The sequence below is a fragment of the Nyctibius grandis genome, chromosome 6 (genome assembly GCF_013368605.1).
Source record: "Nyctibius grandis isolate bNycGra1 chromosome 6, bNycGra1.pri, whole genome shotgun sequence".
Lineage (NCBI taxonomy): Eukaryota > Metazoa > Chordata > Aves > Nyctibiiformes > Nyctibiidae > Nyctibius > Nyctibius grandis.
Window position 1 is genome coordinate 13,611,479 of NC_090663.1, and position 25,808 is coordinate 13,637,286.

The 25,808-nt window shown below is 38.1% G+C and overlaps 1 protein-coding gene across 4 annotated transcripts in view; it reads left to right on the plus strand.

Annotated features, from left to right (window-relative positions):
- The window catches only part of PPP2R2C (protein phosphatase 2 regulatory subunit Bgamma), a 210,185-nt gene that overhangs the window by 161,256 nt on the left and 23,121 nt on the right, over window positions 1–25,808 (plus strand). For all 4 annotated transcript variants that reach the window (XM_068403259.1, XM_068403261.1, XM_068403258.1 and 1 more), the window contains 2 exons: window positions 104–281; window positions 18,358–18,522. In XM_068403259.1, the coding sequence (XP_068259360.1) occupies window positions 104–281; window positions 18,358–18,522 (343 nt within the window). The remainder of the gene's footprint in view (window positions 1–103; window positions 282–18,357; window positions 18,523–25,808) is intronic.

A 25,808-nucleotide genomic window follows, 5' to 3' on the forward strand; every position in this document is an offset into this window, starting at 1 on the left:
ATAGTCTTTGCATGCTTGCTCTCCATTGAAACTCTCATCATCCTAGCAAAAAATGATTTTAAATCTTCCTCCCTTTTTGGCTTGTGTTTTGTTTTTTTGGCAGGTGCCTGTATTGAAACCTATGGATTTGATGGTAGAAGTCACTCCCCGGAGAATCTTTGCTAATGGTCACACCTATCATGTCAACTCAATATCCGTCAACAGTGACTGTGAGACGTACATGTCAGCGGATGATCTCAGGATTAACCTCTGGCATTTGGCAATCACAGATAGGAGCTTCAGTATCCTTTATTGTGGTTCCTTGCTCAGTGTTGATAATATTAGTGGAGTTTAAGAGAGCTGTTTTAAAATATTTTTCTGCAGATTTTAAAATATACCTTTACTTATCAGAGTCCCTGCAGTATTTGTAACAGAAAATGCTCAGACATCGTAAGAGACAGCTAAGAGGTTGCAAAAATCAGGGAATTTTATGTGAAAAATAACAGTCTTGGAGTTGGTTCATGACAGGTAAATAGGAAACTGATGCCAGCTGAATGGTAACTATCCACCTGACTAGAATACTCAGTACTGTTATTTCCTGGAGACATTTCATGCCGAACTACTCCACCTTGTTTTGCTGAAAGGTCAGTCCTTACCCTGACCGTGCCCCCTGTTCTCCATCATCCTGCTTCCCAGAAGCCTAATGCCTGACATGTGCACAGTTTGGGAGTAAGGCTCAGCTGCTTTGTGTGAGTTGTTGTGTGTGTGATTAATGCAGTCATTGCTGTATCAAGTGCTGGCATCATCCTGAAAGTTGTGTCGTGGGATCATTGCAGTCATCTGCGAGGCTGCCCCTTGCCCTGCAACAGAGTGGCTTGGAGGAGGAGCCGAAGAAAATGTAGCCAAGAAAAGTGATTTTCTGTGTTTTGCAGAACATAAAGGGACCAGTAAGAAGAGAAATAGGTTATGGGGCCAGCTCAGAATGTTGTGTTCCTTTGGTAATTTCTTCTTAAGTATTTCAAAAGGAGTTAGAAGAGTATTTCTCTGTGGATTTGTATGAGGGACTATTAGACGTCAAAGTGAAGTTGTCCTACTTGGGGCAAATTCCTAAAAGAAAGCACCAATGTGACAGGGTGTTCTCCTTGTCTCTGGTGGTTGTTTATGTTTCTTTTTTCATAGACAGATCATCTGTGGAGCTTAGCCTATGCTTTGTTAATGTCACAGGAAACATTTTCATTAAATCAAACAACTCTTAATGGCCTAAAAAACTGCCTTTGCAGGATCAAGTGACAGGTGCCTTTACCCTGGGGTTTGTAGGGAATACCCCTCAATTTGTTTCCAAACTCATATTCTTTTTCTGTCTTTCACCTGTCTAGATTAAGCAAGCTAAATGGTGCTCTCTAATATGACTGTTTATATAGGACCAGTTTATATGTGGTTCTTCAAAGTCCAGCTATGTCTGCCTTCAATATGCAAGCACAACTGTATTTCCATTCTTTGGTAAGAGAGAACAGAATGGGAAAATTGTTTGCCAGCACGCCTATACGGAGTAGCAGCGTGGCTCCTGACAGCGTCCTCCTCACTGTAGCTTCACTCTCCAGTCTTGTGTCTGTCCTGGACACTTTTATACGTGGCTACTGCGTGTTCTTTACTGTGTATCCTCCTTTTTCTTCTAAAGCAGAGAGCAGTGAGTCAGACCAAGCACAGCAATCTCTATGTCTGTGTATGATAACCAGATCACATTCCAGAGTACTTATGCAAGATAAGTCTTTGCTTTTGGCAATCCATTTTATTATGTTATAAGCTACGGATTGCCAAGAGAAATGTTTCTGACAAGTTTAAAAAACCCAAATAAATAGTTATTATAATTTATGAGGGCAACATGAGTTTTTATTAAGTCATTTGCCACGCTAAGAGCTTACTGACAGAAATATCAGCCCCAAATGAATTTTTAAACCCCAAATGTGTGTAAATCCTTGAAAAGAAAAGGCTTACTATGGGAGTATTGATAAAATCAGAACAAAAGTATTGTGAATATAGTAGTGTAAAATAATTCTTAGCATTTATGCAGAGCTTTTTGTCTTCACATCCTTTAGATACATTGATCAATTTATCCTTACAAAAGATCAAGAGGTTGGTAAATAGATGAATTTGTCTATTATTTTGTGGATGAGGAAATTGAGGGAGAAAAAGTAAAGAAATTGCTTATGAAAACTATAAATTTCATAGTCTTGATTAACAACATTTCATTTGCCCTTTGTATGAAAACACTTGTATGCAGGCTTCAGAAGGACTTGGCCTCCAATGATGTTTCAAATTCTAGTGATATGCTAGGAAAGAGCTGAAAAACAGACTTAGTCTTATGATCGTAACTACTACCATATATCTTGATGGAACAGCATTGATAGCAAAATTATTTGAGATTGAATAACTGTTTAGGATGTTATTACTTCTACTCCTGTATGTTCAACTGCTATATTCAGTGACAGCTGCATGGACTTTGTTTCAAGCATTAGCACATTCCTGTCGTTGAATGAGTGTTTGAGAGTTTCTCTTTGAATCACTCATTTATCTCTTAAAACACAATACAATTTGTTGTAGCACGCTCAATTTCTGAGTATATTCTAAGAGTGATGATGAGTGGGAAATTAAGAGTGTGTTTCCAAGTTTTAGGACAGGAAACTTTTCCTGTGTCTGAGACAGTGGCTGTGGGATACTTATATGGATGACTTTGGGATAACTGGATTTCTGTCCTGGATTGGGATACAAATATTGCTGCTGCTTTTAGATACACATGAACGAACATCACGGGAGGGGACTGTGATGAGAGAGTTTAGGCAGCAATAGGAGAGAACACTAGGTAAAGGCACGATCAATGCTAGGAACAAACTCTTCTTGCTAAGCTGGCCATGGTGGCAGTAAATTGACTTTTGTGTCTGGATACCAGTATGTATTCAAGAGTAGACTGAGTTATAACAGGCTGTGTCCACTTCTGTTTCAGACAATAGAAGCTGTATCTGTACTCAGTTGTCCATCAGGCAGATTACTTTTACTTAATTATTTGATAAACAGAAAAGTTGAGATAGGTGTTACAAAAGATGAGGTAGTTACAGAATATTGCTCATGTTGGGCAATTAACTGAGAGACCACGATAACTGGAAGAAGGGGATGAGTAAATTAAACTTGGATCAGTCTTTCCACAGGTATCATTTTGTCCATATAGAGCCCTGTAAGTCCTTGTGAAATTGCAGGGGCACGTTTTCCACTAGATTTCAACATCTGTCCCATAAAGAAACTGCATTCCTGTCCTACAGAAAACTCAGTTATATAAAACTCTCCTGGAAGTATATGAGCTTCTGGTAAAAACATTTGGTGTGCCGGCTGCAATTAGGACTTAGATGTATTAAGATGAAAAAATTCTGCCAAGAGATTAGTTTAAATTATAAATGAATGTTGCTGGGCTTGGTGCCTTCTGCAACACACTTTGGGGGACAGGCAGGAGGAGGCTCAGGCAGTTTTAAAAATGCTTGCCTCACATCTTTTTGCTAGATGCAAAATGGAAATGAAGCGACTTGCTGTTTTACATGCAAGGCTTGATTCCTTGAAATACTTGTTTAAAACAATAAATAGAAAACATCTTGGTTTGAAGTGGCATTTGTTAATAAGGGGTCTGGCAGTGATGTGTATTTGTCTTTCTGCTTTCCCTCAGAGGCAGCACTACTACAGATAATGAACTAAAATCTGTTTACCCAAGAGGCTGGTTGTGACAATGACACAAGCAACACAGTGGTAGAGTTTCTGGCCATTCAGCTCATGTTTGAACGTCTTTACAAATGGCATGGGAAATGCTGGAGAACGAATGAATTAGCAGTGGTATGCTAGGGTGTTTTTCAAGTAAAGTACTTTGTCTTGTAGAATTTTATTTGAGAACAGTTAGGTTATAACCATTATTTTAGCAGTTTTACAAATCACTGAGAATTGTTCATTTCTTTGAAAATTAAAAGACAAAGCAATACAGATCTTAAGTTAATTCTCTTTTTGTCTCAGCTTTGCAGAATTTGACCAGAATATTTGCCTTAGGTAAAGCCTTAGGCAAATAAAATACAATTAGTGGTTTTCTGGTTTGCTTTTGTATTAGCATAAACACTAACAGGGGTGAAAAGCAGACAAGTGAGTTTTATGCTATGGCTGTGTAAATTTTGATGAGGAATATGCAAGACTTCTGTACGTTGCTTCCCACTTGCAAGCAGATTTGCTCAGTATCATTTGGGCAGGAGGTGGCAAGGGAGAGGAGGAGGTGAGAGGAAAGGAAGGGGGAAGGTCAGCTGGTAAATAATTGCACATAGGAGGCTTTTCTTCGCTAAAAGGTTTAATGTGTTTGATCGTGTTATGGAGAACGAGAGTCAGTGTCCTTAATTATGGATGATGTTCTTCACTGGAAAAGAAGTGAGGTAAAGGTTGTTGTATTTGTTAATGTTCGGTCTGAAATGGCTTAGCAGTGTTGCCCATAGCTTAAGCCTTTAGATAAGTCATCTTGGGTGTAGTGAATGAGAAAACAGGACTGCTGGAAGCATACTGATAAGGCTTACTTCACATCAGCAGCAATCTCTGGACTATCTAGCTGTACTAAATATTCTTTATGAGAACGTATTTTGATTGCTCACAGAGCTATGTAAGCTCATAGCACTTGAACTCCCTTCATTTCCTAGTAGCACACTATTTCACTCTAGAGGCTGTCATGGCATTGCTATGGAAACAACATCACTGTTTGCAGCATGTACTCATTGTGAGACTCATCTTGACTAAAATACTCATTTCTCAGTCAGATCAATATAGTCCAGGGTTATCCTATTTTAATAAAAAATTCTTTCTTCCATGTCCCAAAAGGGTTAAGCTAATTAGCAAATCACCACAGGGCTGCCTTATAGTCTAATGTATTCCAGTATCTGAAGCATATCATGGATAGTCAGATCGTTAGGCACTGTGTCTTGGGAAATTAATTTATTTAAGAAGTAAACAACAACAAAAAAAGAAAAGAAATAGAAAAACCAAAATAACATGGTACATTGATGGCAACCAAGTCTGTGGCAGCCCATTGAGCACCTGAATGTAGTGCATATATAGTGCTCGGGGAGCAGCCCCCAGACTGGGGAAGATAGCAAGCCTTACAAAATTCCTGTTACCTGCCTCCGTGCTGAGCATTTGAATGTGAAACTGAGAGCAAATCTGCAGTATTCTCTTAGCATTTGTGGAGCTGTAAGCTGGCAAGTTTACGCCCTTGAGTGAGATAAGGTTGTTTCTATAAAAATTCCTCAGCCAGGATGACTGTGCACAATCTGTGTGCACAAGGATGCATTTTCTGCACTCTCAAAAAAATGCCTTTACTGCGTGAGAACCTGCTGCCACCCCCACCCGCAGCACTGTTCTCAAGCATCCACTTTCTGTTTGGGGAGACGGCAGACATTATTTCTCCTCTTTTGAGAGCTCTGTGTAACAAATTTTAGCACTTTCTGTTCTATCAAGAAAGATTCTGCCAATCTGTATCACGTATTTAAAAGGTGTATGTTATACCATGGAGTCGTATTCTAGCTGAGTTGCTACTAGCAACGTTTGCATAGCTTTTCCTCAAATTTGTGTTATTCTTTTATTCTTTACTTCCCAGAGTCTCTCTTTCTCCCACATGCATTGTCTCCATCCTTCCTTTGAAGGAGAATGAAGATGTCTGCAAAGCTAAAATCAGGTCTGTAAGTTAGAAGTAGAGGATTGCAGAGGTACTATGTACCCTGTTTTCATGGTTTAGTGAGCTGTTTTAAATGGTTTAATGAGTAATGGTTTCTTTGCTTTTCAAATTACAACACTCCTACGTGAACAACTGAGGCAAAAAAGCTATTTTCAACAAGCTGATTAGATTCTGGATTGATGTAGTGCCCTCTTTAGTCTCCACCTTTTTCAGCAGGGGAATACTGGCCTTCTAGTGAAAATAAGGGTTGAGTCTGTTGAGAGTTCATGAAAGGCTCTGTTTACTATCAGGATTCCATACAGTTCAGAGAATATGACAACTTAACAGTTACACATACTTAACTACTTAATTTTATTCCTCAATTGACACTAAAAACCTGTCTTGTGTGATTTTAATAAAAGAATCCTGTGTGATATGGTCTAGGCAATCCTGCTCCGGCAGGGGGATTGGACTAGATGATCTTTCGAGGTCCCTTCCAATCCCTAACATTCTGTGATTCTGTGATTCTGTGATTCTGTGATTTGTAAGAGAAATTCTGTGTGTCCCTAGTGCAAAGTGCCAAGAGAGAACTGCATTTCTTGGATCACCTAAATGACTTTGTCTTGTAGACACTAACATAGATACAGCTTCTACAACAGGCATTGAATTGGTTCTTCTGCTTCTGTTGAGGTAAAACTATGTCCAGTTTGAACACAACAGTATTTCTGATGTGGTCATCATCTATTGTAGAATTTCTTAATTGGGTACAGTTTTTAAGCTGTTCAGAGCAGTAACAGTTGTGTGTTTATATGTTATCTTGTGCAAATAGCAGTCTTTATAACTAACTGCTGTAATTCAAATAATAGATAATAATCATAGCAGTAAGGCTGTGTGAGTAGGGACTATAAGGACCTTAAGGATGATTTGTTTTCAAGAAATACAGAGAAGTCTCAGCATCTTTTAGGAGTCTTTAAGTCCAGATTTAGAGAGCTCTGAAAACCATGAATAAATCTGCAAAAGTGGTCTTTCAAGACTTTTGTTTGGTTTTGTTTCTTGCCAGAGGATACTTCATGATCCTTGTCAGAAACAATTGCTTTTTCACTATTCTCATCACCTTAAATTGACTCTTGTCTCAGGAATTTGACTATCAGACAGAGAGAATTGGATGACAGAGCACATCTGATAGCCAAAGGAGCAATATCAGAGCTAGTTAAACAGTATTTCAGCATTGAATCACTGACTGAGACCCTCCTGCCATACAGCTGAAGTGTACATTGGAACAAAAGCAAACAGTATATGGCTGGAGTGTTGGATATCAGTGTCTTCAGGGCATGGGATAGTGCTATGAAAATATTCCCTATCTAGCTGTGCTCCAAAAATAAATAAATTGGAAGAGTTGAGCCTGGCTGTGAAAAACTAATTATAGCTGAGGCCTTTGCATTCTTGGCAAAGACCAGTCTCTTCCTTTTTCTGGAGTTGCTTTTAAAGAAGTTAATTTGAAGTGTTTTGGGCATAGCTATAGCCTTGGGATAATTACTGCACTGCAGATTTATTGTTTAATAAAAATAATAATTTGTTAATCAGAATACATAATTTTCTCACTTATCACTCCTGTCCATACACAACTTGAATGAATAAATATGTGATTACGTTATCCTTTTAATGGATTTCTTTATCTAACCCTCTGTCTTCTCTAATGCAGTTGTCCCCAAATAGAGACCCATACCCATTATTTAGTTGCTGCAGAGGTAAGTAAAAACAGCCAGAGGCATTAAAATGCTTTTGGTTTTTAAAACTGTATAGTGAATTGCAAGAAGGAAAAAGAAAATTGTCAGGAGTTGCAGCAAACGATAATAGTGTGAAATCCTGAGCCCGTAAAAGCCATTTCAGAACTCTTTAATAGTACATTAAAGAACAGCACTGGGATTTCACTGTATTCATGTGTTTGTAGAGTGATCTAGGCAACGCAACTATGGAAGGTACTTAGTATTTTACAATAGGTGCAAAGATGTCTTTTCACAGATCTCCACAGAGCCAATTGCTTTCCGATTTAATTGGTACTGTTATTCTTCTGATTGTACCAAACAAGCTACTATTTTGTACCAGGAATGCCCTTTAAAATATCATTATCTCAAGCTTTCTCAAGTTTGCTATCGAAGAGAGAAAGAGCACTTAGCAGAGCTGAAATGAATGTTAGCATCACCAGCCAGGTTTCCTTTTTCACCCTAGTGCTTTATTCCATTTGAATTTTCAGGTTTTATCCAGAATCTGAGATCCTTAGCAAAGAGGGACTTGGGAAATATAGCAAGGAATATTAAATTACAGACAAAGGGTCACATCACAGAGCTGATACTCAGCTAAGTAGCACTCGTATTTTAGTGTAACGTGGCTGCGATCAATGAAGTTATTCCTGTGGAAATGGGTAACAGGATTCAGTCCAAGATTTACTGTCTTACTAATTTTATTTCTTCAGCTGATGAGTTTTAATCAGTATGGTGTCATTGTGGAAGCTTTTAAATTGCATGCTTCTGTTTCCCTCTGGATTAATTTCTCATTGAAGCATTTTAAAAATGAGCCATTCCCTATTGTCACAGGTGCAGGTGGTGTATCCAACTTGAAAAACATGTGTTATGAATTTATTGAAAGTTAGACAAAAAAAACATTTACACAGTTCTAGGTACAATTATACGAAAAGATAATGTATAAATAATTTAATCAGCTCTGCCAGAGGGGAGAATTCTCTTAAATGAGTCTAATTATTCTCGCTCCCATGTGAGTTTGGACTTGAAATTAACCTTGCAAAGCACAATCTTTTGCAGAGTGTTAAAGGATAGTAAAATATAATTTGCTTTACTCATTGGGTAAAATCTTTTAGCTTGAAGAGTATTCCATACAAGAACAGAGATGTCATAAAAACACTCACACGGTCGTCTCGGGTATTGTAAAGCTTGCAGTCTGTACCTCAGTGTTCAGTTTGGGTCTTGAAAACCTGAGACCATGGAAGCTTTTCTCACTATTGAAGTAGCCAGGGTGCTTCTCATTAATGTTGACATTTCTCTCTTTTCTGTTGTCATAATACACAGTGGCAAGGACTGCACTTTAGCAGTGCTGTTGCATGTGAAATTGCAGTAGTTAAGGGAGGTCACTTTTAGGGCCTTTGGAGTAAAAATGCTCTGTAAATATTATTAACTTTAACAAAGTTGCAATACCAGAGTTACGAATAATACTATTTTGACTGTTTTCATACTGACTACAAGCTATGTGACTGGTCTGGAATCAATATTCTGGAAGTACGTCAAGCAAACTGGCATACAGCTGTGAATATTGAACCCCTTTGCCTTGGAGAATAATCTTGGTGTTTCAGACTCCTGGAATCAGTATTTCTCTGCAGTGCCTGGAGACCAAGCTGATGGTCACATAATTTAAGCAACTAGATAATAAATCCTGCCAAAATGTTTTAATCAGGTGTCTTATATAATTTAATAGAGATGATTTGCAAAACTTTCACTATGGAGTTTCTCATGAGAACTGAATTTGTTCCTCGTTTTCATTTCCACATTGCTCATGTTCAGGGATTTCTTGGCAGTGCAAAATTAGTTGCAGGCAGAAATATCAGTATAAATTCTGAATGGAAGCCTTTATTAGTATTTTAAAGTACCTATTTTTCAGAAGCATATGGGTATTATTGACGATAGTTTTATTTGACAACTTCTGTAACAAACGTGCGGGGAAGGGGAGAGCGTCATGCTCTAGAAGACATTTATAGCTATGTAAATTTGCAAAAAATGAGTCCTTTGTGACTTGAATTGTAACTTCAGTTAAAATATGGAATTACTCTACTGGTGTACAAATACTACTGTATTGGGGTATTCTGCAAGGTATATGGAAGAATAAATTGCATATAGGGAAAGAAAAATCCCCACCAAAATACTCTAAAGAGTCTATACCCTCCAGCTGGAGGTTCTGTGTCTGCCTTTTAATAGGCAGGTCTTCCTCAGCTGCATGGGATTTTAATAATTATCAAGAATAAATTTCTTGATGGTATTACCTGTTGGTGCATAGGTTATTCATTGGAGAAAAAAAAAAAATACATTTTATCTCTTCTTTCCTTGTGGGAAACAATCCCGTCTGCTTTTAAGATGGAGTTTAGGAAGTTATGTGTATTGTATTTCTCCATACTACCAGGGACTGGATTCAGCAAACCAAGTAGATCCCTCTCAGTTCTCTTTTAAACGTCTCATTGATTTCAGGAAAGCAGGTTTGTGAATGATGAGATTATATTGCTTTAGTTTATAATTTGTTCTTGCCTTATTATGTTGAAGTTGCACTCTTTTCTTGGAACCCTTGCTAGTATGTGGTACATGGTGCCACTTAACCATACTAAGAGAAGCTGAGCTAGGTGACTTAATAGGTCTCTTCTATTAATAGTTTAATGTACCTGAGGCTCTTCTGGTATTTGTTATGTTTCAAATGTAATGTTAAGCATCCCACAATAGTTTCAGAAAAATCATGATTAATTAATATGCAAATACATCAACTAAATATGACTTTGCAGCCTTTCAGTGATTGAGTACTGAACACAGAAAAATGCAGATGTGCATTTACGAAGACAGGTCTTCGTCTGTTGACTCATCCACTTCATTTTGCTCTCAGCTGTGTATATGCAGATAACAATTTCTTTGCTCTTGAAAATTTCAATGTGCATATGGTTGTGTCTAAAGCAGGCATATGACTGTGCCTACAGATGAAAATGTGGGTGTTCTGTTCTAAAAAACAAGCCAAAAATTCAGTTCTTAAATAAATTAAAATTTTCCAATACCTACTTCCAAATTCATTATTCTCTAAGTAAATTAATGGTTGCAATGTATATGAACAGGCCTATCGATGAGAAAGTTTGGACGTGACACGGGCACAAATGGAAACATGGAAACTTCCATCTACATTTGAGAAAAAAATTCTTTCCTTTGAAGGTGGCAGAGCACTGGAACAGGCTGCCCAGGGAGGTTGTGGAGTCTCCTTCTCTGGAGATATTCAAAACCCACCTGGACGCGACCCTGTGAAATGTGCTCTAGGGGAACCTGCTTTGGCAGGGGGTTGGACTAGATGATCTCCAGAGGTCCCTTCCAACCCTAACCAGTCTGTGATTCTGTGACTTGCACCATTTTAAATACTCTCTTTCCTAGCAGTGCTATTCTACAGTTCGCTGCCTTCAACGCTTATTCAAATGTTGCAGCTACTGCATAGGCAGTTTCTCATATATTAGATATGTTTTTCTTCAACTCGCATACGGCAAAGTCTGTGACATTTACTGCAGTAAAACTAATTTCCTAAATTTTGACTAAGTACATTTAAAATAAGGTGGGGTTTTTTTTCAAGTAATATTTGTTTAATGGAGGCTTGGGGCTTTCTTTCTGCTTTCTGATTTTTTTTTCTACCGATATAATAGGAATGCAAAGTAATTCTGATGTTACAAAGATCAGGATGAGATCTCTCCAGTTCAGAATGAGTCTTCAGACTGATGTGCATTCTGGGGAAAAAATTCCAAAAGACAAATGTAATAATAACAAAAGAACCTCTCAAAACCAAGTGACCAAGAATAGAACTGAGTGAACATGCCTGGAGTACTGGGGGTAGGGAGGGGAGAGACCACTAAAGCAGAATCCAGAATGATTGCTCTTGCTGGCCCTTAAGCTGACCTTTGCCAAATCTTTGCCACTTCATGCTTCAGTTTCATTATCTGTAAAAAAATGACACCAGTACTGACTCTCCTGTTCTTTGAACTTAATGAATGGAAAATGTTTCCCAATACTACTTTTAATTTCTTGCCAAATATCCCCAATTCTGAATGAAACTTGAGGCGGAAAGTCCAGGAGTTGCAGCTTTGTTTCATAAGTTCGGTATTGAAGTTCTGTCCCTGGCTTCCTGTTCGGCCTTGAACAAACCTTGTTAGTCCCTTAGTCCTGAGGGACCCTGGTTCCTATCAGCTGCCAGTTAAACCACTGACATCTTGGTTCCTGAACACATTTAAAGGGTCTGAATGTTCACGTCTGTGCTCCTCACGTTTTGTAAGTTTTATGGTGTTAGAAGACAGAAATGGAAAGCTAAAGTAGGCACGAATCTGGCTGAAGGTTTAGATGTTAGATTGTGAGGAAGGACGGGCCATCTTGTATTGACAGTGGTAGGCCAAGCATCAATGTGAGGCCATTGCCCAAGGAGCATCACTCCAGCATGCAGACCTCCTTATTAGTCACACTGTATAAATGTGTATTACCAATAAGACAGGATGATGTACTGAATATATCATCCTATCTCTGGGTGAGCTAGATCTCAACAGTAGCTTAGTTTTTATACCTCTTGTTTACCTAATATGGCCAAATTTGCTTTCCTGGCTAGTTCTAGCTGAGTAGGTGGAAAGGTTTTTGCTACTGCAACCCCTTACCTATGACCATGTCTTTTCTTCTTCCACTAAGATCTCTTTTTCATCTAACTTAAGCTGTAATCCTTGATTTACAAAATCTCAGAAGCCCACAGAACTGTGTTAATATTACTTACTCTCTTTGACTGCGTTTTGGACTTGTTCTTTATATTATGAGCAATCCCTTTACTTTGTGTTTCTTTGTCTATGACTTGGCCTTCCACATAGAGCTAAAAGCCCATAGCAGCTTTCACTCTTTCTGTATCTCATTCCTGATATGAGGAAAGGCTTCTGACAGTTTTTTTTTTTTCTGTATTTTTCCCCATATCAGGTTATCATAATGGTACCATCTAAACACCTTTGATGGAGACATTTTATTACCAATCAAAATCAAGCCATTGAAATTGATATTTTCAGCAAATCACCACCGGTGTAAAACTGTTGCCAGAGTTCCCAACTCCAGTATGATGTCTGAAGAATCATTGTTATAAAGATCATGGAAATAAAAATGGAATTGGGCTGACATTGTACTGCTAAGTCATTTTCCAAGTATGGATCAATACCTTGCATTAGCAGATATTAGGTCCAAGACAGCTTGAAGGAACAGGCACTTATGCAGCAGTTTCTGCTTTTGTGGTTCAGAAGAGTCAAGTGGTACACACAATGTAATTGCAACTCTCTGGGCTTCTAATATAACCCATACAGTACATGCTTTTAGTGGAGCAGTGGGTGAATGCTGTGTGATAAAAAGCATTGACATGTGGCTATTAGGGGTACTTAGAATCTAAATACTAGGTCATCTCTGCGCTTAAGGTAAAACACTGGAATTTGAAGAAAAGGCCAAATCCATTAACCTATTGACAATCCATTCCAGAAACCCTTGACTCTTGGACAAGTCTGAGAGACAGAGATTCAGAAGTTGGATCCTATCCAACGGTGTCCTTACTGTCATGACATGCCTATTTGTAGAATTGTCATTCAACAGTGAAAACATATGATACATCTTTAGGAAATGAGAAGAAAGGAGTAAGTGGATTTAAAAGTTAGGGGTTGCTTCTTTCTTTCATAATAAGATTGACATAATCACATCATGATGTTAGCAAGCATACTGAGGCCTGATTCTGTCCCTGTTCCCCTGATGTACACAATCTGGAAGAAAACTGTAGCATTTAGAATTAATTAATTGGCACATGGTAAAGGAATGATATAACCACCACGCAGGAAGTGTAAAACTGGTAGAGCCTGATTAGTAAGCGTCACAGTTCCCTCCTTGTAATGGAAATACTGTGCACTAAATGACTAACAGAGGAAACCACTCAGAGAAATGCTTATATTAAAAGAGCAGAGCCTCAGCAGGACCACAGCAATCAATTACCCTAAACTGAAGCCCTGGCAGCTTCTATGAATTGCTATCGATTTCAACTACTAGTCAGTGAATCTTTCTAGGACTAGGCTAGAATGTAGGTGTGAGATGCAGACAAAATGAGGAGCTGAAACAAACCTCTGTGGAAAACACAGGGAACAGCCAGGTTTGGGAAGATATGTTATGCTGAAGTTTATTTTTTGAAAGTGCTTAAAAATTGCAAAAACCCAAGTCCCACGCAGGGATAAAAATGAAGCATCACATCAGCATATATTACAATAAGAAAGATGAGAATTTTGGTTTTCTTATTAAGTTATTATGGAAAATGCTGTCTGGCTTTCTAAAGAAAGCCTGTCCTCCACTGAACTTAAGTAAAGAGAGGTCAGTCAACTTTTTTCCTGTAGTCGTCATCTGACTATACCAATGATTTCCTTCTTGCAGTGAACCCTCAAATCATGTAAAAATGATTCCTAAATAATAATATAAGATTCAGTCCTCTATATGCTATAGCTTGTGAGTTGCAAGTTTGTTGTCTACAAAATTCAGTTTCTTACAGAATTCCTTGATGGTTTCAGAAAGACGAAGCAGCCATTTCTGTATGCATACTGTTCACTTCAAAGGGAATTTAGTCTGTTTTGAGGAGACTGCTATGTTTCCATTATTGTACAAGGAAATTCATTCTGGAAGCTCTTTTGCTCAGCAGGAACCCTATGTATTTTCCATATTCTTGTTATATATGTTTTGGCATGAGCATAAAGCAGGCGTGCTCATTTATATTCTAGCTGATCAAGTGGAGAAGTCTGATCAGTGTGAATTTTGGATCAAGGTGTGAGGATCATCTTTGTAACCTGCACTAAAAGGAACTTCATGGAGTGACTTCTCCCAGAGGAGGATATTTCTGTTAGGTCAGTGGCCCAGAGGCAGCGGAACAAATCTTCTTCCTCCTGTCATCCTCATTTTAATATCAGCTGCACAACAGCAGCACAAAATATTGGATTAGAAATAAACATACCGTATAACTGAATCGTGTGCTCAGATCGCATCCCTCACACTGCGTACCATTGCAAGTTGTTAATCATGCCTTTCCTTATGCTCTTTCCTCCTTCCTCTCCCACTGTTTTGCTTCCCTCCCTCCCCACCCTCAGATCTATCCCTAAAGCCTCCTTTCTCCTCTCAGTCAGGTCCTGTCCTGCCTGCTTGCTCTCCTATGTTACACCTCTGTTCTTGAATAATTTTGAGAAAGCAACATAGACACTCTTGGTCAAAGTTAAAGGTTACATTGCCTTAGAGTATCTTTGTTGCCTTTCCCAAAATTAACTCCTGATCTTGTAGCTCTACTAATCCAATTGTAAGAATATCATCTCTCACCATTGTGGTCTCCAAGCATACTATACCTTTCATTTCCATTTTGCTGTGGAGAGCATCTAGAAAATCTGTTGGCCTCTTCATAGCTTTATCCCATTTCACTGAGCCAAGCAAAGAGGGGAGACCTGGTATATAGGATGGCAAACAGTTGGGTTAGGAGGGACAGACCAGTTCTATTTTTTGTGAGCAAGAAGATATTTTCTGTTCCTTGTTTTAATGAGTTAAAAGACTGCAAACGCATTCCAGCCCATCACTGGCAAGGTGCCAGTTCAGCCTTCCCTTAGTGCAAGTATCTACCAGGAATTGAAATGCCTAGTTCTTGGCAATCATGTGTGGGAGTCAAAGCAGTGTGAAGATCTTTTTCATTTTCTTAGGGAAAATTCCTACCCTGTTCAGGCACAGGAACAGCAGCTTTTTTAGGACCACAGAATTATATCCTAGTGCACTGCCAATGGTGAACTCTCTGGTCTTTCTGTCTTAGATAGCTTTGGTCCTAGTTTTGTCCACACCCTGAAAATGAACCACATTACATGTGGTATAACAAGAGTCAAATGTGACTGAGGGAGAGGGACCATACCCCACTCAAGACATCCCTCCAGAAGATACGATTGCAAGGGACGCCACTAGTGTAGGAGGCGACTCTAGAGATTTGTGCCATTAGAATACTTTTCTCTTTAGCAATGGAATTTTTATTTAATCAGTTTCTGCCAGAATCCCTCTTCTTTGAGCTCTTCAAGTTCACCAAAGGGCCTGTTTCTGAAGCATGCTGTCTGGTCCATTTTTTTTATATTTTCCTGCCATGCCACATTGTGCTTAAAAGGAAGAAAAAGACACAAAGGGAAAATGGAAAAACAGAAATACGAAATGTCCCATGGGAGATGCTTGCCCTTACAATGTCATGCTAGTTTAAATACAGTTCCCACACATCACATGTCAAGCTGTACTTGATTGTTTTCAAATAGATGGCAAAAATCATGAGAGGAGGAAAATGTTCTTTCGTGTGACATCTTCTTCTTTTGATACATTGGGTTCTGTAGCTGTCAAAGCAAAGGCTGTTTTTCCATCTATTATTACAAATGCATTTGGGGTAAATCTCTTCGGCAACTCTATTCCCTTGATTATTTACTTCAATACAAGTGTTATTGTTTTATTTTTTTCTAAATCTAGGGAAACGATGAATTTTCAGTAGTACATTTTCTCTATGATCCTCAGTAGGCAATAAGGTTCTTTCTCAGTGGAGATTTAGATCACATCTGGAAATGCAGTCTGTTTCAAGTATTTTCTGCTTTTCTGGCAGGAGAATGGAATATTTAATTTCATTATTCAGCATAGGGTTATTCATTTCATGCAAAGAAGGGAAATGCATCAATATTGTCTTCAGCATCTGGAAGAATGATACTTACCATGACTGCTTCACACACTCTATTTATATGTTATATCTTTCTCATCACTTGGCAATTACTCATCTCTCTACTGAGAGGTGAAGTTCTTGTATTGAGTTACTATAATTTCTCTGAACTCCTGAAAGCAGTTCAATCACTGAAAGCAATTGCTTTTACTTAAAGGTATTTCTTGAGACAGATTCACCAAATACAAATAACTGAATAAAGGTTACTTTTTCCTGTTGATTTTCAAGAATATTTAGTGATGCTTTATAAAAGGAGTAAATCAATGTTGCTACATCTTAACATTCATTGCACTAATATTAATCATGATGGATTCTTGGAGATGGATGCAAATGTGATAGTGCAAGTAAGTGGGAATGCAGTGAAATGCAACCTTAATTCATTCCCAGTTGTTATTAAATGTCACAAGATATTCATAGTTTTGCTGATATTTTCCTTTTTAAACCACTTGGTGTAAAAAAACCCAACCCATCAGTGTGATGTATTTGTCTATGCAAAGTCATCAAGATAATTATCTCTGAATCTTTTATATTATGTTTAATTTCAATGTAGTGTCCCAGATCTGCATTTTTTGGGAAAGATCAAAGTATTAGAGCATAAAGGTGGTGATAGGACTGTACACCACTCCCACAGAAATCAATTAAAGGTCTTCCATTTGGGAAGTGGGCACAGTGGGAACAGAAACAAGCTTAGTATCACGATATGTGGTTTCTCTTGCCATCAGTAAAACAGATTTTCTCATTTATCTTATCCTCTGAGATGTTTAAATTTTGAACGCCAGCTGATTCAATTTTTATGTTTGGGGAATCCAGGCACTGAGATGATTTTGTGTTTAGGGCACCTGAACTGGGACTCAGTAGATCTGGGTTTGTTCTATCATGCATTTCCCATGTGATCTTATGCAAATCCTTTATTGCCTCTCGCAGAGCCTCATCAGTAAAATAGGGTAATGTTGCTCTTCTTGTTCGAAGGATTTGTTAACATTTGGATGGCTTATCTACAGTGGATTGCTGAAGGCCATATGGTAATGTACGATCTTATTTAAATGTACTGCTTTACATATATATCCTTCTTTCATTTTATGCTTCTACACCTACTGCTTTCTTACAGCCCCCTCATGGGATGCTTTCTTTCATAAGCAATCTTCCATAGGCTGGCCTTCTCCTCCAAATACATGCTAATTGGGTCCTGGTTTTTAAGATCACCAAGGCAGGTAATATGTGTGGGTGGATATATACATGTTGGGGAGGCACTATGTGAGCTATACTTCATGTGGATAATCTCTGGTGTTCCATCTGACAGGTTTGTGCTTGGGCAACTAGATCCTTGATGTTTTTTTGTTCCAAGTGTATCCACTTAAATGATTCAGATGTACAGTTCTCAATCACAGAAATTCATATTGATTTCAGTAGTGAGCATCATTTACATAAAAATCCAAGAATACCATTTCAGATACTTCTTTCGCAAGTATCCAAATATAGCAAAACCAATACTGTGCACAGGTTTTTTAGAAAGGATATTATATTAGTATATATTCACACAAAACTATTTGCATAAATGCTTCTGTGAATGCCACATTTGCCTTTGCAAAAAAAAGTACATTTATTGTTTGGGGCTTTTAACTTAACTTATGCATGTTTTTTAGCTTAAGTTGCATGATCATAAAAGCCAGTGAGCCTTTGCTGGAGTGAGCAGATCTGAGCTGTACATTGTTCCCTATCAATCAGTGTTATCTGGGATAGAGCAGTGATTTCAATAGCAACCACAGGAGGTATAGCTACCTGCTCTCTATTAGTTTTAGTGAAGGTGAGAATTCCAGATCCCCTGGAATACTGTTTCTTTGGTGTCCTTGCACAGCATGGACAAATGTTGACCTACTAGTGGCATCTGCTGTAAAACCATTGTTGACTCTAGTGACTCTTTGAGTTTGGTGTGGATGGGGCAGGTATGGAAATTTAAAATCACCCTGCTGCCAAACAAATGAGTATATCTTTGTCTAAAAGCGTTATATGTACGGACATTTAGATAATCGTCCTTCCTTCAAGAAGGCAGTAAGAGTCATGTTTTACCTGCATACAACTGCATTTTCCTTAGCGAAACTTCCATTCAGACATTGTAGATATAAAGCCAGCCAATATGGAGGACCTGACGGAAGTGATTACAGCCTCTGAGTTTCATCCCCATCACTGCAATCTCTTTGTCTACAGCAGCAGCAAAGGATCCCTGAGACTCTGCGACATGAGGGCATCGGCTCTCTGTGACAAACATTCCAAGCGTAAGTCCTTGCTTCATTGAACCCCAGATGTCATTAAAGTCTTATTATTCATGGACAGCATGTAGATGTGTGCATACCCCAGTGTATTAGCTTAGTTGCAGGCACAGTTGAAAAGAGAACAGCAAAAGGAAGAAAATTTTCTCATCTATACAAGTATTACCTATGAACTTGGTAACAGTCATGTCTTGTGACTGGTCGCCCTCGTGGTTCTTATTGCAGGGATCAGTGAAGAACCCACAACTCTCTAGCAAAAGAGAGATGATTCCTAACAAAGGAAATATTGGAGGGGGGTAGTATTTAAGTAGATGAGCATACTATTTTGAATACACAACTACTGTTCTGAATACTGCAGCAAGTAAATTTTGCCATTTAAACTGCCTTCAAAACTTTGAATTCATTTTCTAGATTAAAAAATGTCGGGGTCCTTCCTAAAAATTTAGCCCAGCATTCCCTATATGTACTTTTTCAATAGTGTGTCTGTATAGATGCAGAGGAAATAATGCAATAAGTAATGAGGGGGGTAGGGAGGTTGGGGGGAAGATATTGTTTTGGTATAGAAGGTGTCATCTGTCCTAAAGGGATTTTATGTAGCCTGTGAGACTTTGAGACAGAGCCACCAATTCATGACAGTTCATATCTGAAACCTACATAAGAACAAGGAAGTAAAATGCTAAAACCTGAGGCTGTCTTTGTTCTTGAAGTAAAGGATGAAGGAAAATGCATGTTCATAATGTCTTGCTACAGCTCTTTATAGTCTAGATAAGGCAGAATATGGTTCTTCCCACCAGTAATCTGGCAAGCCTGGGCGCTTTGCCTTGAGCAGACAACCTGTTTATTCCTTATCTTCTGAGACTGAAGACCGCCAGACAAAGGCATTGTGTCGTGTGGCTGGTTCCTATGAGGAGCTGAGAACCTGATGAATGAACTGTGGTGGCTCTGCTTTAGCCACCTTCAGGACTGGGGCTTCCAGGAGACTTCCATCTCACAGAACTGTGTCTTCAGTTTCTTTTTGCGATGTTGAAACATTAGGAAGGAAATTCAGGAGAAATTGTCTTAGTGCCAGGGGCACATAAGAGGTTTTAAGTCAATCAGTTCCTACTTGAACCTTTTGAGGTAGGTGGATCTTCTTAGTAGGGGCCGGAGGGGGCGAAGAAAACATTTGAAGATTTAAGTGAGAATAAACCATGCACAGATTTAGCACACAAGCTATTTTTTTAACTGAAGTAAATGTAGTAAAGAGGTTATGACTAGGCCTTTTGACTGCAAGGAGAAGTGCACGTGCTCAGAACCTCTTAGGATGTGGTCTGCAATTACAGAAAATAACCTTTTGGGACAATTTCCTAAGCAGAGAAGTGTTTTACCTTTGTTAGCTGTATCTCCTTGTACTTGTAGGGGGAATTCAATACCATGAACTTAAATGTGAGCATGGTACAATCTGGTACATTGCTGTGAGTTGTTACCCCACTTAATTGTTTTGTTTCATAATACTTTCATTTCTTCCTGCTAATAAGGCCACTGTGCCCCTATATCTCAGTGCCAAATGCCAATCCTAACTTACTAAAACAACAATACAGTAACCCTGGATGAACGAAGGCATTTTATGCCAGAAAGGAGCACAAGTCTAATGGTCATTGATTAAACCCCATTTTCCAGATCTATGAGTTAGAAAATAGCTATTTAATGTAGCATTGCTGCACTGAACTCAAGTCGAGCTCATTGAGAAGCTGAGTGTGTCTCCACACGCATGTACAATACAGAAATGATACAGTAATGATAAAACTTCCAAAGCATTAAAAGGAATAGGCCCATGTACTGCTGATTGGAATGGTTTGAGTATAGCTCTCAGAGGCAAGCAAAACTCATTATATAAAGCTCATAGCAACCTAGAAGGATATATCATAAAAACCAATCTGTCTGGGAAATCAAATATTTGCACAATTGTCTCTCTAGTACCTTCACTGTGCATCTCATTCCTCTTTATGGTTGCTTTACATGTGGTGCATATGCATGATAAGTACCCTACTCTTCTAGCTCAGCTCGCATTTCCACCTTTCCCCATAACTGTCTTCACGTCTCAACCAAACCAGCTACAGTGACTAGAAAAGTCACTGTAAACCCTCGTGTTCTGCAATGCAACCCTACTTTCTTAATTCAGTCTAATATCACTACGTCCTGTATTTCAGATGCTGTTCCGAGACTGTAATGGATATACATATTTTTAAGGATAAAAGATCCAATGTCAAACTTATAAAAAGTACCTGGATGCTGAGCATATGTTGTGAACTTTTGGTTTTACTCCTTTTTCTGACCCTTTGCTATCCAAATCTCTATAGCTGGGCTAAAGTCAGTTGCAGCTTTTGGGGGAAGTGCCTTTCCATTTATACAAGGCTAGAGAGTGCCATGAATAATTACTGTGCCATACTGTATAAATAAATTACATACTAATATCTGTAGTGTAAGTCACTGACACAGGATGTTAATAAATCATAGTGTTCTTGAAGATTCCTGGTTTGCTAAACTCAGTGGCAAAATCTCTCAGTTCGGCATTAGTGACAGCAAGACTACAAGGTTTCCCTTATAAATCTTTTATGGCTCTGACATGGAAGAGACAAGAGACTTCTTCCGTATCTGCTCATCCTTGGTGCCTATGCTGAGATTTATTAGCAAGCTGCCAATTTGTGTGATGAGTTGTAATGGGGACCTCTATCCCTTAGAAAAATTATCTCAGACCACCAAATACATTCATAAGGCATTGAAAGAATATCAGGTCAGTAGCTGAGTTTTAAATGGTCATTGAGATACTGATAAGGTGTGATAAAATGTGTTTTTTTCTAACAGACTACCTGAAACTGCTTCTTATAACACCTCTTTAATAGATCATGCGATGCTGGACGAGCAATCAGGAGCAAAAAATATGTAGCCATTACAAATGGATATCCAGGAAAGCCCGATCTATAACCATAGAGGAGACACATGCATAATAGTATTCTGTGTTATTATCAGACTTTGCAAGTAGTGGGAGAGAATTCCATCAAAATATTCTAGAGAGGAGGTGAAAAAAATAGATGAATGCCCCTGCTTATTTAGTATATTAGAGGGATGGGAACAAGGAAGGTGTTCTTGCAGTCCACAGGGTTATAGGTAAAGATTTAAAACAGATCTGAAAGTCAGACTCAAGCAGCAAGAAATAGGGAATTAATTTAAATTAATGGAAGCTTTCATCTAAATAGCGTATGTGGCAAAACACCCAAGGGTTGTCTTTGAGGTGTTATTCAGGCAACATGCATGGCAATGCAGTGTAGAAACAAGGGAAATATGGGAAATCTGTCACAGTAGCAAAACAAAGGAAGCTAACAGCTGCAAAAGGATTGTTGTTAGAGCAGTTAGCTGGGAACATCCAAGAAATAAAAGAACTACCCCCCACGCCAAATTCTATAAATTCTCATGTAAGGGATTCAGGTGACAAGGAAAACAAGCATAAGGGCACTGTTGCAGTAAGAGCATCCTGACTAAAAAATCCTTATAGCAGTATAATATGCAACTGTTCAATTAACAAATAGTTACTAAGTTGGTTTTGATCTTTTCTTGCTAATATTATGTTCAGAGCTCCTTATAAATGTGCATGTAGATAATATCATTCTTCCAAACAGCTTGTAGACTAGATAGGTACATATGGCTGTTTCAACAGATCATCTAATAAAGCAGTCATCTAAAGAAAACTGAGCTTGAGCATGTGAAGTCAGAAAAAAATTAAGAGCTTTTTCAGTAGTTCATCAGAATTATTAAATTCAACATTAAGTGGTAAATAGAAACTGTATAGTTGCGCAACATGGAAATTTAAGTCACTGGAGTATAACTCCTATTGATATTCTGTGTAATAGCCGTAATATCTTAAAGTCATTGCATACTTCAGAAGTTGTAATCTATTTAAATGCCGTATGTTGCTTTAAGGGGTTTTATTAGTGATCATTTCTTAATATGTATTTATAGACTAAAACCCTATTTCTAATTATCCATTACCCATGTGCAAAATTTACAACAAAATCCTTCACGGAAGGAGGAGCTATTGTTTCAAGTTTATTACTCTGCGTGCCGTGGTAGCCTTTAAAATACAAACTTTGGAGTTACATCATGCAGTTAGCTGCTGTCACCATTAGTTCGTGCTTTCCATCCTCCATACAGACTTCACAAGCTTCTGACTTCTGGGCCTATAACGGGAGCCATTTAGAGCCCCCCTCCCTTTGACCGAAGAAGCATTTGTAGATGACAGGTAATCCTAACAGCCATCTTCTCTGGGATCTACCTGAAAGGGGCAAAGCATCTCAGCTGCTGCCTTCCCAATTCCATGGGATGGATAATCATTATCTTAAAAGTATAAAATGGTCTTCGGAGCAAAGCAGAATGAATTTGGGATTTGGTTTGTGACCCAAAGATGGTGGTGGTGTCTTTTCCTTGAGAGTTCTTTTCCACATTTTTTGCTCGAAATCCAGGCATAAAAGAAATGTCAGCCCTTCTCCAAGGATAAATGCCACTGTCCTGTCAGTCTGGCATGTAACTCAATTTGGTTATCTGCTGGTTTTTTTGAGATCACCTTTGATTTTGAACTTAAGAATTCAGAACTCTGGAAGCAGCCAAAACAGAAATCAAGGATAATCTACTTGAACAAGTTGAATTTTTAAAATTAAATTAATTGTATTTACCAGTTGTTTAAAGGAGGTTGGAATTTCAGAGACAAGACAGCTTTCAGACCTCTAACTGAATATGGATTATCTTTCATTTGCAACAGAGAACAACCAGATGCACAAAAAAGCCTATGACAGAACATCCCTGCTGGATTTGCTAATTAATATTGACCTTTCCAAATGAATGATGCTTATTGTATGACTGGAAAAGAGACAACTTGGTTTTCTTTTATGTGAGCTTTACATCTAAAATACGCTTTTTATTTCTGCATCTGGTCTCATGTCAGGTTATAATCTGAGAGAGAAACAGCCACCATTCTCCCTTTGTGCATTGAGAGGCCGCTGTCAAAGTAATGTCCAATTCAGGCAAAATCTGCAAGTTTTCATGTGACAGGAGTGAAACTTATCTGAGCTACCGTAATGATTTGACCCTGTGCTTTAATAAAGGCTTGTTCTCCTTATCCTAATTCTGGATTTATTTTATAAGCATGCACTACAAAGGCATATATTCATTGCTGATTTTATATCCGTAATGAAAATATGTGCCTGTATCCTGATAATTTTGTAATTATGACTGTCGCTGAAGATCTGTTACTACAATTTCATACATGCTAAAGTAGATCCTGGAAGGGATCCTTCCTTGTGCAGGAATCCCATTGAAATTTGGTAGAAGATTGGCTTTAGCATGAGCTCCAGAGCTTCCATTCTGCTCAGTTTGGATGAATGTATAATAAAGACATTTAAAATATGGCTAATGAAAATTCGAAAGTGTTTCTACAGAAATGCAATTATGTCTATATAGTATTTCCTCCAGTTGTGCAAGATATGTTGAAATTAAATCAGAGGAAGAAAAAAACTGAATTATGTACTTCTAGCTATCAAATAGTAAGAGGAAAGAGAAAAGCCTGAAGCAATGGTAAATGATTTATGATTGAAGAGGTGTTTCATTAACCCCTCTCCCCCAACCACACACAGATAAAGCAAATAATTGCTGTAAGATTACTTTAATTATTTAGTCTATTAAAATTCCTATCTTGTTTGTTTAATTTTTTAATAGCAACAAATACTGCTTTTCAATGTCTCATGAAAGCAACATTATTCTTTCAAGATCCTGTTTCACTGGGTGGAGAAAACCCCACTTATCACTAACCTTATATATCAAAATCAGAAACACACGTGAATTTGGCTGTAGAAGACTTTTATGTCCCATTAACTCCATGGGATTGCTCACAACACATGACATTACACACGTCTTTGTGAGACTGAGGTTTAAAAGAGGCTTGATCTTTCTAGATTAGCTTTGTGTTTTTTCACTTCCTTGCTCTCTTTAGCACCATTTCTCTTTATTAACAAACTCGCTGCAAAGTTACATTAATATAAGCAATTCTGTAGCGAAGCTCCACCCACTGATCTTTAGCTATTGATCTGGCTTTGCCTCTCAGCACTAATGCACTCTCCCTTGAGGTTTGGGACAAGCTGCAGCAACTCACTGCAGATGGTAAAACAGATGCTTAAATATTGATTTGAGGCTCTGCTTTTAAAAACCGTACTCTCTAGAGGTATTGATGAGAAGCCTAGGTTTAATATTGGGTCATCGGATAAAGGAATGTTTTATGGTAGGTAGAATTTCAGTGTTGTGGTGGGGAGGTAGCTTCAGAAACTTGCTTTTACTCAAAGAAGGAAAATGATGTGTAAGTGACCAGTACATGAAGAGATGCCCTCTGAATTATATAAAAACAAACAGAAAATTGAAATATAAAAAGATACTGCTTTTTCAGTTTAAAACAAGATAAGCACCTCCAGGCTATGGTAATATAAAATGTTAAATAATTGTGGTTAGTTGTTTATACTTCATGTCTTATACAATAATTGTATTTTAGGTTGCTTATGAAGGTGGACTTAAAAGTTCCCACACATGTATAACCATATTAATCAGTGTAGAACACGAAGGCAAGATTGTCACATTAACATAACATCCTGATCTTAAAAGAGAATTTCTGAAGGAGGTGAATGTATGAGTGGATCGGCTTAATACAAAACAATAAAACATTCAGAGATAGTGAAAGAGTAAATAATAATGGTAAATCAAACTATTATCATAAACAATGAAGCTAAAAGGCATAAAGAGACCATGAATTTCAAAGGGAGCTTTGCAGTTGGTCTTGATTCGCTTAGAATTAACTCAGGAACTCTTTCATATGAAATCCTAAAGTAGATTTTAAGCAGTGCATAATAATGACAGTACCTGGGCAGACCAGAGATACTTCTAGCCCCATATTCTGTCTCTGATAGTGGGCAGTAGCAACATCAACAGAAAATGTAGGAACAGAGTAAGTGTATAATCTTTAGCCTCTGCAATTTGCAGTTGGAAACTTGGCGTTCAGGGACTTTAGTGAGAGTGAACTTACTGCATTTAGCAATACTCAAATGGTTGTTTGTTTTTTTTTTTTTTTCCTTGAATTTGTGCAGTTACTTTTGAACCTGTGTATAATTTCTACCATTTGCAATATCTTTCAGTAAAGTCTTTAGCAGCTTAATTAGGCATAGTGTGAAGAACCATCTGCTCTGTACTTACCCTTTCCTAGTTTCACCTGGTGACCCCTA